Source organism: Chelonoidis abingdonii, chromosome 7 (assembly GCF_003597395.2).
Source record: "Chelonoidis abingdonii isolate Lonesome George chromosome 7, CheloAbing_2.0, whole genome shotgun sequence".
NCBI lineage: Eukaryota > Metazoa > Chordata > Testudines > Testudinidae > Chelonoidis > Chelonoidis abingdonii.
In genome coordinates, this window is record NC_133775.1 from 108,479,416 (window position 1) to 108,493,233 (window position 13,818).

General features: G+C 43.4%; 1 protein-coding gene across 1 annotated transcript in view; it reads left to right on the plus strand.

The window, feature by feature from the left end:
* Nucleotides 1-1,161: 1,161 nt before the first annotated feature.
* Nucleotides 1,162-13,818, plus strand: part of ITK (IL2 inducible T cell kinase) — a 41,679-nt gene continuing 29,022 nt past the window's right edge. Inside the window, exon 1 of the mRNA XM_032800491.2 lies at nt 1,162-1,369. Within this exon, the coding sequence (XP_032656382.1) occupies nt 1,232-1,369 (138 nt within the window). The 5' untranslated portion in view covers nt 1,162-1,231. The remainder of the gene's footprint in view (nt 1,370-13,818) is intronic.

The following is a 13,818-nucleotide window of genomic DNA, read 5'->3' on the forward strand; positions in this document are numbered from 1 at the left end:
ACCCTCCACTTTTTTTTTAAATTCACCTGAAATTGCCACAGATTTTCCAGTCCAGCCCCAGTGGAGTGTTACAGTAACGAGCAGCTCTTGGTACAGTAGTTTGGTCTACCTTGCCACAGATTACATGGGACTTGATTGCACCTAGAGCATGCAGCATATATATTCTGCCTAAACTTTCTTGGAACATTCAGCAGCAGATTAACTGCCTTCCATCAGGTCACATCTGGAACATTCAGCAATCGGTAAGTGGATAAGCCATTTCAGCGCCCCGTGCCTCAGTTTCCCCCAAAGCGCTTTGAGATCTATGGATGAAAAGCACTCTGTGTTATTATTATTAGTAATCATCCATGATAATATTTCCTTTTTACAGCAGCCCAACATATAGAATGAGTGGAACTTCATTTATACAGCATGGTTTAATCGCTGGGATCTGCAAGTCCCTTCTGCTCACATGCCAGAGGCTTTGTAGTTACATATGGAATGTCTTTGAAATACTTCAAATGTGTGGGCATCAAGCACTGTGCATGAGGTAACAGATAGGCTGTAGGCGGGGCAGTCCTGATGGGGCGGGGCCTGGAACAACCCCACCCCTCTGGCCCAGGCCCCACCCCCTTCACCAAGGCTCCACCCCTCTTCAATCCCACCAAGCGCCCAGAGTGCGGGGACCAGCATGGTTGCCCCGGTCGGTCCATTGGACTGGACGGCTCTGGCTGTAGGTAGCACAGACCGCTCCATCCATCTGGATCAGGAACGTGGATGTGTGAAATACTCCCAATGGCACAGAGAAGATGCTGTTTCAGTCTACCCCAATATACCCTAAGCAGGTACCACTGTCTATACTAAGTGAGGCTGAGTAGACCAGGTATCTAATCATGCCCCATCTTTTTATTGATCCCTGATCCTTAAAGATCACCTTTGTCAAGCGTGCCCATCAAATATTTATTTTTTTCCACAACATTCACTTCAGACTATCTGTCAGCATGTGCTGCTCACTGATGGCTTTGGAGAGGATGTGGTTGTGGCTTTGACAGAAAGGAAGCTTTACAATGCTGCCTAGATGACAGATGGAAAGATAAGGCCCCAAGCACCTACGCTGCCTTTCGAACACCTTTTTTTGTGAAAAAATCATCTACCCTCCTTCTTGTTACTCTTTCCTGGACTTGTGCTGGGTGTGCGGCGGTTCTGGGACCAGTGTACTGGGTCCTGGAAGAGAACAGTGCCCTGCCGAACAATGAATAATTGCGTTCTCCTGGAAGAGCAGCTGATCAAAAAATCCCAGCAGAAGAGAAGGACCTCTCCCTCCAACTTTAAAGTGCGCTTCTTTGTTTTAACCAAATCCAAGCTCGCTTACTTTGAGCATCGCCATGGGGTACGTGAGCCATTTTCTCTCTCATTTTAGACTGCTTCTGAGTAAGAGTGTTGAAAGGAAGGGGGAAACTGCATGTGTTGTTAAATCCCATTAAGCCAGTACTTCTGGTCCTGTTACAGCAATGACTACTCAAACCAGCTACTAGCTGAGGGCCCAACACTGCATTCCTTCCCTATCCAAAACTTCCACATGGGTCACTGGTGGTTTGGTGTGTAGAAGGAATGGAGGCTCAAACCTGGTTTTATCAAAGAAATTTACAGAAATCTGACCTAACTGCCATCATACAAGATGTCTAACAGATGCTATACTGGGCAATTCAGATAGATACTGCTGTTGGTGGGTGGCGTATTCTGATCAAGGTTATAAAATTGGATAAAAGTGATTCCTGCTCTACATTTCAATTTCATTTGGAAAATAAGAAAAAAACATTTTTTCACTGGCTATTCATATTCAGCAAAAGGTTGATTCTCTACGAGGAGACCATTCTAATGCTTGTTAATGAAAACTCCCACTGTCAGGTTCTAACAGGTTCTTTTGTTTTAGAGAATAGGCTTTAAGAAGGGATATGATATGCTTGAACTAAGCACTCTTCCCTCTGTCTGTCTAGACCTGATTTGTTAAATAGAACTATGAAAAGAATTAGAAGCTAATGTGCATTAGTGACCTTTATGAGTGCTTTTATCAAAGCAAAAAGCCCATCCCTTCTCTTTAGTACATACAGGGGTATATGATGGGCTCCTTCATCTGCTATTTGTAACCATATTCAATTTGTTTGCCGTGGTCATCAAACATGGATTCCAATATGTTACTTTACATTACGGTTAACATTTATTGCTGCTTATAAGTGTCGTTTCTCTCCAGTTTGCAGGGCCATATTTCTTTTGAATTTGTAAGAATACGTTAAGGCAACATATTATGCAGGTGTTTTTTTAAATACAATATTTAAATTATAAAAAACCATTATTGCTGTTTAAGATATATATTTCAGTTTGACTATCTATGCTGTGGTCCAAATGTTGTCATCTGAAGAGTTAGGATATTATTACAACTACTTAGCATGGTGAGACCAGATACAATTTTCACATGTGCCTAAGTGATTTAGGAGCATCAGTCTCTCTGGGTCTGATTTTCAAAAGCATTTCGTTGCCTAAAGATGCAGATAGGTGATTTTCAAAATTCCTCTACATGCCTTCCATTAAAAGGCACCTAACCTGGTCTGACACGTGAAAATTTCATTAGGCATCTATCTGCATCTTTAGACACCTAAATGCCTTTGAAAATCAGACCCATTGACTTTCAGTAGGACAAAAGCGTAGTCACTGAAGTGCTTTTGAAAATTTTACCCCCTAGCATCCGAAACTCTGATGAGGCAAAAATGGGACAACGTACAGGGTCCCTTGCAATAAACATACTCAAGCAAAATTTTCAAAAATATGTCTTGTTTACAAAAATCTTAGTATATCAAGATAACTACAGCATATCTGACATGAAGAGCTGAGGTGCTTACCTTACCTCAAACTTAAATATACTGAACCTGGTCTTCAGTGGGTGTAACTCGACATAGTTCCATTCAAGTCAATAATATTATCTCTGAAGTCAATGGAGTGATGCTGAGTTAGACCAGCTGAGGAGCTGGCCCTGTCTATCACTAGATTTATCTGCTGGAGGCATGTATATACAATATGCACATGACTATTCATATATACATCTATGTACATATCGATAAATGTAAGGCCTGATGCTCCACTGTGTTACACTGGTTTTGTGCCAGTGTAAACCATCATATCAGGTCCATTCTGTTAATAAAACCCCTTGGTGCAAAATGGACAAGAAACTAGTGCAAATCAGGACTAATAGCTCTGAAGATTGAAATCCTCTGCTTATCTACCACAGAGCAGGTAATCCTGTACAGGCTTCAGCATTGCCCCACGATCTCCATTCCAGAGACACTAGTTCTAGGGCTGAAGCCTAAGCTACACACCCTTTCAGTCTTCACTTGTCTGTTCAGTCTTCTAAGGACGAGACTGACAGCACCAATTCCTTTCACAGGCGGTGAGCCAATTTAGAATTAAAATACCTGCCTGACATAATGGTTTACCAAACGTCTGAAATCAATGAATAGATGCCTCAATGTGAGGGTCTCTTCAGATACTCATTGTAATCCTTTGGCAATGAATATGAAGAGAGATTTTTCTAGAATGTCTCTACAAGCATGACTGTGTTTGTTTAGTCCTCTCTTTGGGCTCAACACTGAAAGGTACTGTGCATCCTGGCCCCAGTCCAGCCGGGAATAAGCACATGCTTAACCTCAAGCAAAGCACTTAAGCACATATTTAACTTTAAGTGCATAAGTAGTCCCACAGATTTCAATGGGACTGCGTACACTTACCATTAAGCATGCCCTTAAATATTTTGCTGAGTTGAGACCACAGCAACCAGCCCCTAGCAGTATCAAGCCCCTTTTTGTGATTACGATGCTCACAAATATAAAAGGACATTGAGCAAAGCTGTGACAGTTAAAGGGATGAAAGTAACTACATCAAGGAAATATTCAGGGAGAAGTCCGTCAGCAGTATCCAATGTTACGGGCACCACAAAGGCAATTTTTAAAAATAATTGTAATGACTTTTTCTATTATAAGACAACATTCCAGAGACAGAAAGCTCTATTCTCCCCTTGCTCGGCGTGCGCAATTGCCATCAATGCTAATGGAAGATATTTACATATATCAGCCAGAGAATGAACCCCAAAATAACTAGCAACAATAATAAGCTGTGTTTTCTGAAATTCATTACACAGTGCACAATGCATGGCTGTCTTTGCATAAAGCAGAGCCCTGATAATAGATGCATGAAGTCCATCACAAGCTCTCTTATTATAATACGCAAATCACTTTTAAAGGCAAAATTTTTTGTTGCTGAGGGCCATTCCTACAACTACTTATGCACGTCAGTAGCTGTACAGATGGGAGTAGTCCTACTGCATGCATTCTAACAACTTCCGTGAGTTAGGTTATTTGTGTTAGGGACCAATCCTGCAAACACATGTAAGTAACTTTATTCCTGACAAGTCTGATGAGACTACTCCCATGGTTAAAGTTACTCATGTGAGCAAATGTTTGCATGGCTGGGCCCTAGGTTTGCATTATTGAGAGGGAAGCAAACAAGTGAATACCTTGAGAAATTTTCCCTTAAGGTCATATTTTCAAAGGTATTTAGGGGCTTGTAGACACGGACTAAAGTGGGAGTTTCTAAAACATCTAAGCAGATTAGGGACCTGTTTAGAGCATAGGTGCTGGACCTAGGGTGTGGGGGGTGCTGCTGCACAACCCCTTGCTTGAAGTGATTACCATTAGACACAGGGTTTACAGTTTGGTTTAATGGGTTCAGCCCCCCACTATACTAACTGTTCCAGCACCCCTGGTCTAGAGGCAGATAGAGCAGAAGGATGGTGCACTAGTTAGAGCACAAGCCTGGGACCCAGAAGACATGGACGTAAGTCTCTGCTGTGCCACAGACTCCCTATGTGACCTCGGATGAGTTGCTCTGTGCCTCAGTTTCCCAGATGTAAAAATGGGGACGTGAGCACTGCCTTCCAGGGAGGTTCCAACAATGTCCATGTAGCAAGCACTCATGGAAGAACCTGGATCTCTGCCTCATTTGCTGATACCTTGCTGGTAGAATTGTAGGACTGGAAGGGACTCCGGGAGGTCATCTTGTCCAGTCGCCTGCACTTATCTAGACCATCCTTGACAGATGTTTGTCTAACCTGTTCTTAAATACCTCCATTGATGGAGATTCCACAACCTCTCTAGGCAATTTATTCCAGTGCTTAATCACCCTGACAGGTAGGAAGTTTTTCCTAATGTCCAACCTCAACCGCTCTTGCTGCAATTTAAACCCATTGCTTCTTGTCCTGTCCTCAGAGGTTAAAGAGAACAATATTTATGCCTCCTTATAACAACCTTTTATGTACTTGAAAACTGGTATCATCACGTTCCCTCTCAGTCTTCTCTTTTCCAGACTAAACAAACCCAGTTTTTTCCATCTTCCCTCATAGTTCATGTTTTCTAGACCCTTAATCATTTTTGTTGCTCTTCTGTGAACGTTCTCCAATTTCTCCACCTCGTTCCTGAAATGTGAAGCCCAGAACTGGATGAATACTCCAGTTGAGGCCTTATAAGCACGAAGTCAAGCAGAAGAATTACACCTCTACCTCAATATGACGCTGTTCTTGGGAACCCAAAAATCTTACCGTGTTATAGGTGAAACCATGTTATATCGAACTAACTTTGATCCACTGGCGTGCGCAGCCCTACCCCCCCCGAGCACTGCTTTACCGCGTTATAGCCGAATTCGTGTTATAGTCGGTTACGTTATATCAGGGTAGAGGTATACTTCTCGCATTTTGCTTACAACAATCCTGCTAATACATCCCAGAATAATGTTTGCTTTTTTTTTTTTTTTTGCAGTAGTGTTACACAGTTGATTCATATTTAGCTTGTGGTCCACTATGACCCCTAGATCTCTTTCTGCCATAATCCTTCCTAGGCAGTCATTGCCCAGTTTGCATGTGTGCACCTGATTGTTCCTCCCTAAGTGGGGTACTGTGCATTTGTCCTTTACTGAATTTCATCCTAGAGCCATAGGACTGAAAGAGACCTCAAGATGACATCTAGTCCAGTCCCTGCACTCAAGGCAGAATTACATAATAACTAGCCCAGGGGTTCCCAAACTTGGTTTATGGCTTGTTCAGGGTAAGTCCCTGGTGGGCCGCAAGATGCTTTGTTTACCTGAGGGTCCGCAGGTATGGCTGCTCGCTGCTCCCAGCAGCCACAATTTGCTCTTCCTGGCCAATGGGAGCTGTGGGAAGCAGTGCGGCCTGCCAGGGACTTACCCTGAACAAGCCGTGAACCAAGTTTGGGAACCCCTGAACTAGGTCATTCCTGACAGATTTGTCTAACCTGTTCTTAAAAACCTTCAATGACAGGAGATTCCACAATCTCCTATTCTACCACCTGTTCCCAGTCAACAAAACTCCATGTATTTACAGCAACTTGTGCTTTCATAACAGTTTGTATTTGCCATGGACGAGATCAGAGATAATGTGGACATCAGTAAGAGGAGCTGAACAATGTATTATCAGGCATTAGATAGAAACATGAATCCATACCAGGTTATCAGTTTTTAAGAAGAGGGCATGATCTGGCCCAGGCAAAAATGTGAAGATGAATGGTTATTTTATGAAGTAGCTATCAAATGGACAAAACACCCTTATATTAGAAACAAAAGTATGAGAATGGGGAAAGAGGCTGTTTCTATGGTATAAAGCCTGCCTTTGCATTGGATTGCTTACTTTCAATGTCAAAAAGCCAACATACCTTTGCAAGGAAGGTTAGGGGTCTGGTTCACTGCTGCATTAGTCCTGTTTTAGGCCTGCATAACTCCAAATCCGATTGAGACCATTGCAAACCTGGAGTAACGCAGCGATGAATCAGCCCATTGTTTGCTAAGAGCGTAGAGTTGCAGGCTCAGATCTGGTGTAAATCAGCAGAACTCTGTTGACTTCCCTGGCCCTTTTAAAAAAAATATCGTAGTTCGTCCTGATTTATATTACTTCAGTGGAGCTCTGCTGGTTTGTGCCAGCCAAGGGTCTGGTGCACAAGATTTAAACTAAAAAAACCCACCCTTTCTGTAATGGGGATGCCTGCCAGCAAGCCGACCACATTAATCCTCAGTGAAAATTTCAGCACGTAACTTCACACCAGTGGGAGATTTTTAGATGGAATTTGTTTTGATTAAAGACTTCGTTGTCCCCTGAGAAATGACATTTAACATTGGAAGGAAAATTGTACAAAGGTCTAGTTTATAGAGACGAGCCCAATGAAACATATATCATATGGTGCATAACTCAATAGGGCTCTGATCCTGTGGGGCCTGAAGGTGCTGCTGTAACTCATTTTTGCTATAATAGTTATTTATTATTATTCCAATGGGCATTTTCTAATCTGCATTGAGATGAAATGTTTCAATTCTGATAGAGGATGCTACCCTGATTCAGTGTCTTCACTGAGCTCAGCAAACAGCATGTGTGCGTCTTTCCTAAGGGAGAATTGCCCCTGCTCCCTCCACTCCCAGGGTGGGTATTTCATGGTGTGGTGCACTAAAGTAATTCTCTGCAGATTCCTGGAGGGACAAGCTAGCAAAGGGCGGCTAGTCCCCTGCCACCCTGCTCCACAACCACAGAGCCCAGTGTCTGCAAAGCAACTGCAGAGAGGCGTCCAATAGTCTGTGGGGAGCGGAGATAGAGCAGCAGAGGCAATGCTCCCCTTTTCTGCCTCAATTGCCCAGCTCCATGTCCCCAGCCCTGCCACTTACACCAGGGGAGGAGATCTGGTGCCAAGGGATCTTGATACACTGGCACGCGCTGTACGGTTTGAAGCACTCCATGTATAGAATACCTCCAAGTCCCACACACATCAGAATACAAAACAGAACAGTAAAGCAAAAATGAAGGATGCTGTCGCTCAAGCAGGAAAGCAGAGGACAAAATAGCAGCTAAGACAATTATTGATCCCAACGTAAGTAGAACTATTGAAGATCCAATAACAAACTTATTGAAAGTTCGGCTATACAGAATATTTCCTAGGACAGATTATATGTCTCAGCACTGGCACACACTGTCCATGTTACCATCTTTTCACGTGTCAAGTAAATAGCCATATAGGAGTATTAACAAGCTAAACGTATCATGCAAATCAAAGCATAGGCACAATAACCCAGAGTCTCACGCAAAATCTCAGTAACATCTCTGATATGTCTTCCACCTTCCTCTGCAGCATTTGTACTGGCCACTGTCAGAAATAGGATACTAAACTAGACAGACCATTGGTCAGATCTGATCAAACAATCCCTACATGCCCCATAAAAAACGTTGTTTCCAAGATGCGGCAAAATATTTAATCCAGGGCAAATATCTGTCAGTGACATCGGTCCAGCTTTCAGCACTTCTTAATTCCCTAATAATAATATAATGAAAACCCTGCATGTAGCAGTGCTACTAGAGGGAAAGTAACCACATAAATGGAATATTCAAGGATATAAATTTCATCAAAAACTCTCGGTGATAACATGTATTGACAGGATTGTTGTCATTGAAGTCACTGCAATTTTTAATTATTATTTACAGTGTCCTTCTCCGCTGTAATGTTACATTTCTGACGTGGTTACTGACGGAGAAGGTCGATCTAAGCAGCAGTGGCCATATTGTACCATCAATTTTTAAGCAGAATTTGCTCAGGCCAGCTCCCAGTGAAGTCTCTCCATTGAGTTTAATGGCAATTGGATCAGGCCCAAAGCATGTAACACCTGCAGGACAAAAACATTCCAGTAATTAACAAATGTGCTGTTTGCCAGGCATGCTTAGAACAACATTGTGCTTTTCCTCTGTTGTTATTCCTCTCCATCTGGATCCCTTTTGTGGGCCAGATTTCCAGTAGCCCCACTGACATCGGGGGGACTATTCACATGCTTAAAGTTAGCTGCATGTTTAAGTTCCTTGCTGAATTGAGGTCTTTCCCCCATTTTCTTCACTCCATCCTCAAAGGGCTTGGTGCCTCTTTCTTTCCGGCAGTGCAGAATTTGCCATTGTTCCCAAGGCAGCTGGCTAGCCAGAGCTGCTCCCTTATATGACCAGAGTGGCTCTTAGAACTCAAGTCCCAACTTCCTTTTGCTGTCACTACAGCACTGTCTCCTGATGCTAATTTTAACAGGAGAGGAACTGGAACTGAAGCCCCAGATCTGAGAAATCCAGGTCCGAGCATGGTGGCTTGGGATTTTATTTTGTCCCTTGACTTGCAGAAAGAACTTCATGTAACTAGGGTGACCAGATAGCAAATGTGAAAAGTCGGGATGAGGTGGGGGGCAATAGAGCCTATATAAGAAAAAGCCCCAAAAATCGGGACTGTCCCTATAAAATCAGGACATTGGATCACCCTATGCGTAACTGAAAAGAACATTGAAATATTGTGTCTGAGTTTGCTCATGAGGGGCATTTGTTTGCTTCTGTCCTTGACTAAAATGACGTGTCTGTATGGGATGCTCCCTTAACTAATATCCTGAAGGCTAAATTCAATTGTTCCTCAGTGCCCTGTGTATGGAGTGACCTGCATTGCAACATCCCAGGACAATCCTCGGGAAGGAATTCTGACTCAGAGTTCTGCAATTCCTTCTTTTGTTCCCTTCTTGCTCTCTGGGGTCCCCACTCCATACCCCTTCATTTATAATCCAGGTTTGTGCTCTATTTTGCAGGTCACCAATCCAGGTCTCCGATGTCACTCATTTCTAAATCTTCTTGAACCCATGAGATCACTCATCTTTCCCTCCTCTCTGTCTCCCATCCTTTTTCCCCTTTCCCACCATCTTTTAGTTTTGGAGAGAATTTCTGAAGCATTAAATAAGTACTATAGTTTTTAATGAGACAACTTTATAAAGTCCTCGGGCGAGCATTAGCCGCTTTTTGTTTGCTTTTCATGTTCAAAATCCTCACTTGAAGGGGAAGATGAATTGGGTCCCAGGCCATCAAAGCACTAAAGCATATGCTTATCTTTAAAACCACGTGCAGTTTCATAGACGTCAGTGGAGCTGCTCACGTGCGTAATGATAAGCACATGTTTAAGTGGTCTGCTGCATCAGGCCCTATGTTATTTTTGAAGGCTTAAGCATTTCATCCTAAAATAACAAAGTAATAACTTAGATCAGGTCTTAGTAAAGTTATTGAAAATGAGCTGAAAGATCTCTGCTCTTCTTCAACATTAATCTGGTTTCAAAGAACAAATAGACCCATTAACAAGTTCTATCTATTGACCTAACTACTTAGTAATAATGTTTTAGCACTTCACTAGTGACTAATATCTTGAAAGCTGTGCACGTACATTATCTGTCTCTACATCATTGTAATATCTACACTATATCTTACAAATATTTACCATGGGCATAGAATGTTACTAACTTTTTCTTTGGGGCTTAAACATATGCATATACTGTTGAGGACAGAGCAATAAGAACAAGGGATGTATACAATATATATTTCTGTATCATTTCTAGAGGTGAGTTTGGATTCCTGTCTTCCCTCTGTGGGTTCAGAAAGAAAGGCAGCTCTACTTCAAAATGTTTATCAAGAGTTTTCAAAACTGGTACAAATACATCCGTAGACATGATTTTTAATTCCAGCCTTTGCTTCCTGCTATCACAGACCAAACATGCCCCCAGGAACAACACATATTGTTGTACTGTTGTGACTGGGTAACCTTGATGCACATGGATCAAGAATAATTTAAAGTGTGGTTGTGCTCTGAGAAGTGACTATGTAAAAATGTCACCTTCTTACTGCTCCCTGTGTGCATTTAGAGTCACATCTGCTTACTTTGCTGACAAAAATAATTGTTTTCTGCTTTTCACTCCCGTTAGCCCTGCAAAGCCAACTGAGCTAGGAGAGAAAGAGGTGACTTCTGTTCATTCTTGTGCATCAAGGACAGAGTTGTTTACCAAGTTCCATTTGTTAACACAATGGGGTCACACAGGTGTAACTAGAATTATACAACTATAGTTTGGCCTGCAGAAACTTGCTTTTAGGGGACAATGCATTAGAAGGAAAGAGCCCAGCTTGACTGTTAGGGTCCCAGGTTGAGCTTACAGCATTGACAGTTAGAAAATGTGCTTGAAAACTGACACCACTGAGAAGCAATGGACATAGAAGCCCACAATTCCATTTTTAAAAATTCCCTTGGAGTAGAATTGCACTTTACCACTAACACGTTACGGGTGAAGTCCTGGCCGTATTGAAGTCTATGGCAAAGCTTCCATGGACTGGAGCACATAGCACTCCTTCATTAGTTCAGTGATGTTCAATCGGCACTCTAGATACACTGGATGAGTTCATTTCAGCCAGTCAGACAACTGATTCCCTGACTTATTGTTCATAGAGCCCAGCTAACACAGGAAGGGGAACACGTAGAGCCGTATGTTACAGGTAACATGGAGAGGTAAGTATTAGTAATCAATTGGATCAACAGGGGACTGCACAGTGAGCTCTGCCCTCTCTTTGAGGCAGACGTGTCATTAATGTGACCATTAATAAGAGAGAGAGATGTAAATCAAAAGACTATGCCACCTCCAATTCCACACGCTTTAGAGGGGTGAGGGAATCTAAACACATCTGCAGTGGATGCTGAGTGTTACAGCCTGCTGCTGTTTTTAATATTCTACTATTAATTGCAGCTCTAAAATGTATTTCATGCACAGTCTGTGCTAGCTGCGTATAGGTGTCACGTGTTTATTTCTTTTTCTTGTCTCACAATAGCTGCATGCTGCCTCACAGAAAGAACAAGTTGTTTTGGTCCCACCACTAGAAACCCACAATGTGGGAGACTCTAGCTTCTTCTTCTGCTGCTGCTGCTATATGCTGAGAACAGCCAGAGCAGCTGGGTGGGATAAGGAGGGAGAGGTGACAGGGCAGGTGTGGACTGGGAGAGTGTCTTGGCATTCCCCAGCCTGGTTGGATCTCAGTGGAGAATCCCAATCACTTCTTCATCAGAATGGTTAATTAAGTGTGACTGACTTTCATGCAGTGTCTTTACTGATCATTTGAACCCAGAATCAAATTCACATCTTTAACTACATTTATCTACCAACGTGATATATGCAGTCAAGTGCCTGCAATGCCTCTCTGCCATGTACATTGGCCAAACTGGACAGTCTCTACACATAAGAATAAATGGACACAAATCTGACGTCAAAGACCAGTTGGAGAACACTTCAATCTGCCTGGATACTCAATAACAGACTTAAAAGTGGCAATTCTTCAACAAAAAAACTTCAGAAACAGACTCTGACGTGAAACTGGAGAACTGGAATTAATTTGAAAACTGGACGCCATCAAATTAGGCCTGAATAAAGACTGGGAGTGGATGGGTCACTACAAAAACTAATTTCCCCCTGCTGATACTCAACTTTCTTGTCAACTGTCAAGAATAGCCCATTTCCACCTTAATAGGACCGGCTTTTAGCACTGACCCCCCCCACTTGGTAAGGCAACTCCTATTTTTTCATATCTGTGTATTTATATCTCCCTACTGTATTTTCCTCTCCATGCATCTGATGAAGTGGTTTTTAGCCCACGAAAGCTTATGCCCAAATAAATGTGTTAGTCTCTGAAGTGCCACAAGGACTCCCCATTGTTTTTGCTGATACAGACTAACACGGCTACCACTCTGAAACCTAAATATAGACAGTGACAGTTGGGGGAAAGAGGGGGTTAAAAGCTTTACGCAAGGGAAACATTTTGGAAGTCAGTGTTGAGAAATAATTTCTGTATCTTTATCTACAGGCAGCAGTAAATTAACATTCCCCTTAATCAATCACTCGTGCCCAGAGTAGTGCCTCAAGTGCCCAGCCAGAATTGGGGCCCCACTGTGTTAGATGCTGTACAAGCAGAACAGCAGGCAGTCCTTCCCCCAAAGAACTTACAGTCTAAACAGAACAGCCATGGACAGGGGGAAGGAATGTAAGATACAAGCTGAGCGATCAGCGTAATGGTGGCAAACAGCATCTTAGTGCCAGGGTTTTTATTGGGGGGGGGCTGGGGTTTAGTCAGGCTGGGGGTAGCTAACAGAAAAGGTGAGGAAAGGAAGCAGGGTGAGGGGACAGAAGGAGACTAGGCAGAAGGGGTCTGGAGCAAACAGCCAACCAGCCCACAGCAGAGAAAGTCCAGTCAGAACCTCAGGAAATATTATCAGTGTCTGGTGGTCCCTGCTTAAAAGGCTCCTGCAGCTTCAGTCTCTGGTTGACTCCTGCCTGCAGTTTCTTTCCCCAAGGCCACATGGCTGTGCGGAAGGGAGGCGCTGCCAGGGTCCTAGTGCACCTCCTGCACAGTTCTGGGACCAGGGATGCTGGTGGGCTGGGTTGCTCTGGCTGGGCGCCTTTCTGGGAACCAGTGAGGAGTGCTGTGCCCTCAGCACTGCAACCTTTGCAGATGAATTGGCAAGGGCTGGGTCAACCCACTGGTTTCCATTCGCCTCAGTGAATCTTATGGGGGTGTCCAGTTCATGTGGTTTTCAAACCCACCACCCACAGCTTCTGCTCGTCAAGGCAACGGTTCTGATAGAACCATTTGAAGCAGGTGAGTGCCATGAAATAGCCTCTAGTGCCCCCTCTGCCTCCCAGTGGGCCCTGAGCTCCCACCTGAACTTTGTCTACACGACTTGCGACGTGTCCATGCAGACTCTGCCCCACCTCCCCTTGTCATCTTCGTACCTTTCCCCTCTGTCACTGTCCCCACCCAACCTCCAGTTTCAGTGGCTCTTTACCTTCACAGGGGGTCTCGCTGGACTACTCCCCACCCCATTTCCTCTTTTGAGAGGCTGTCCAGGAAGCCTTCTTCTCCCACACCTC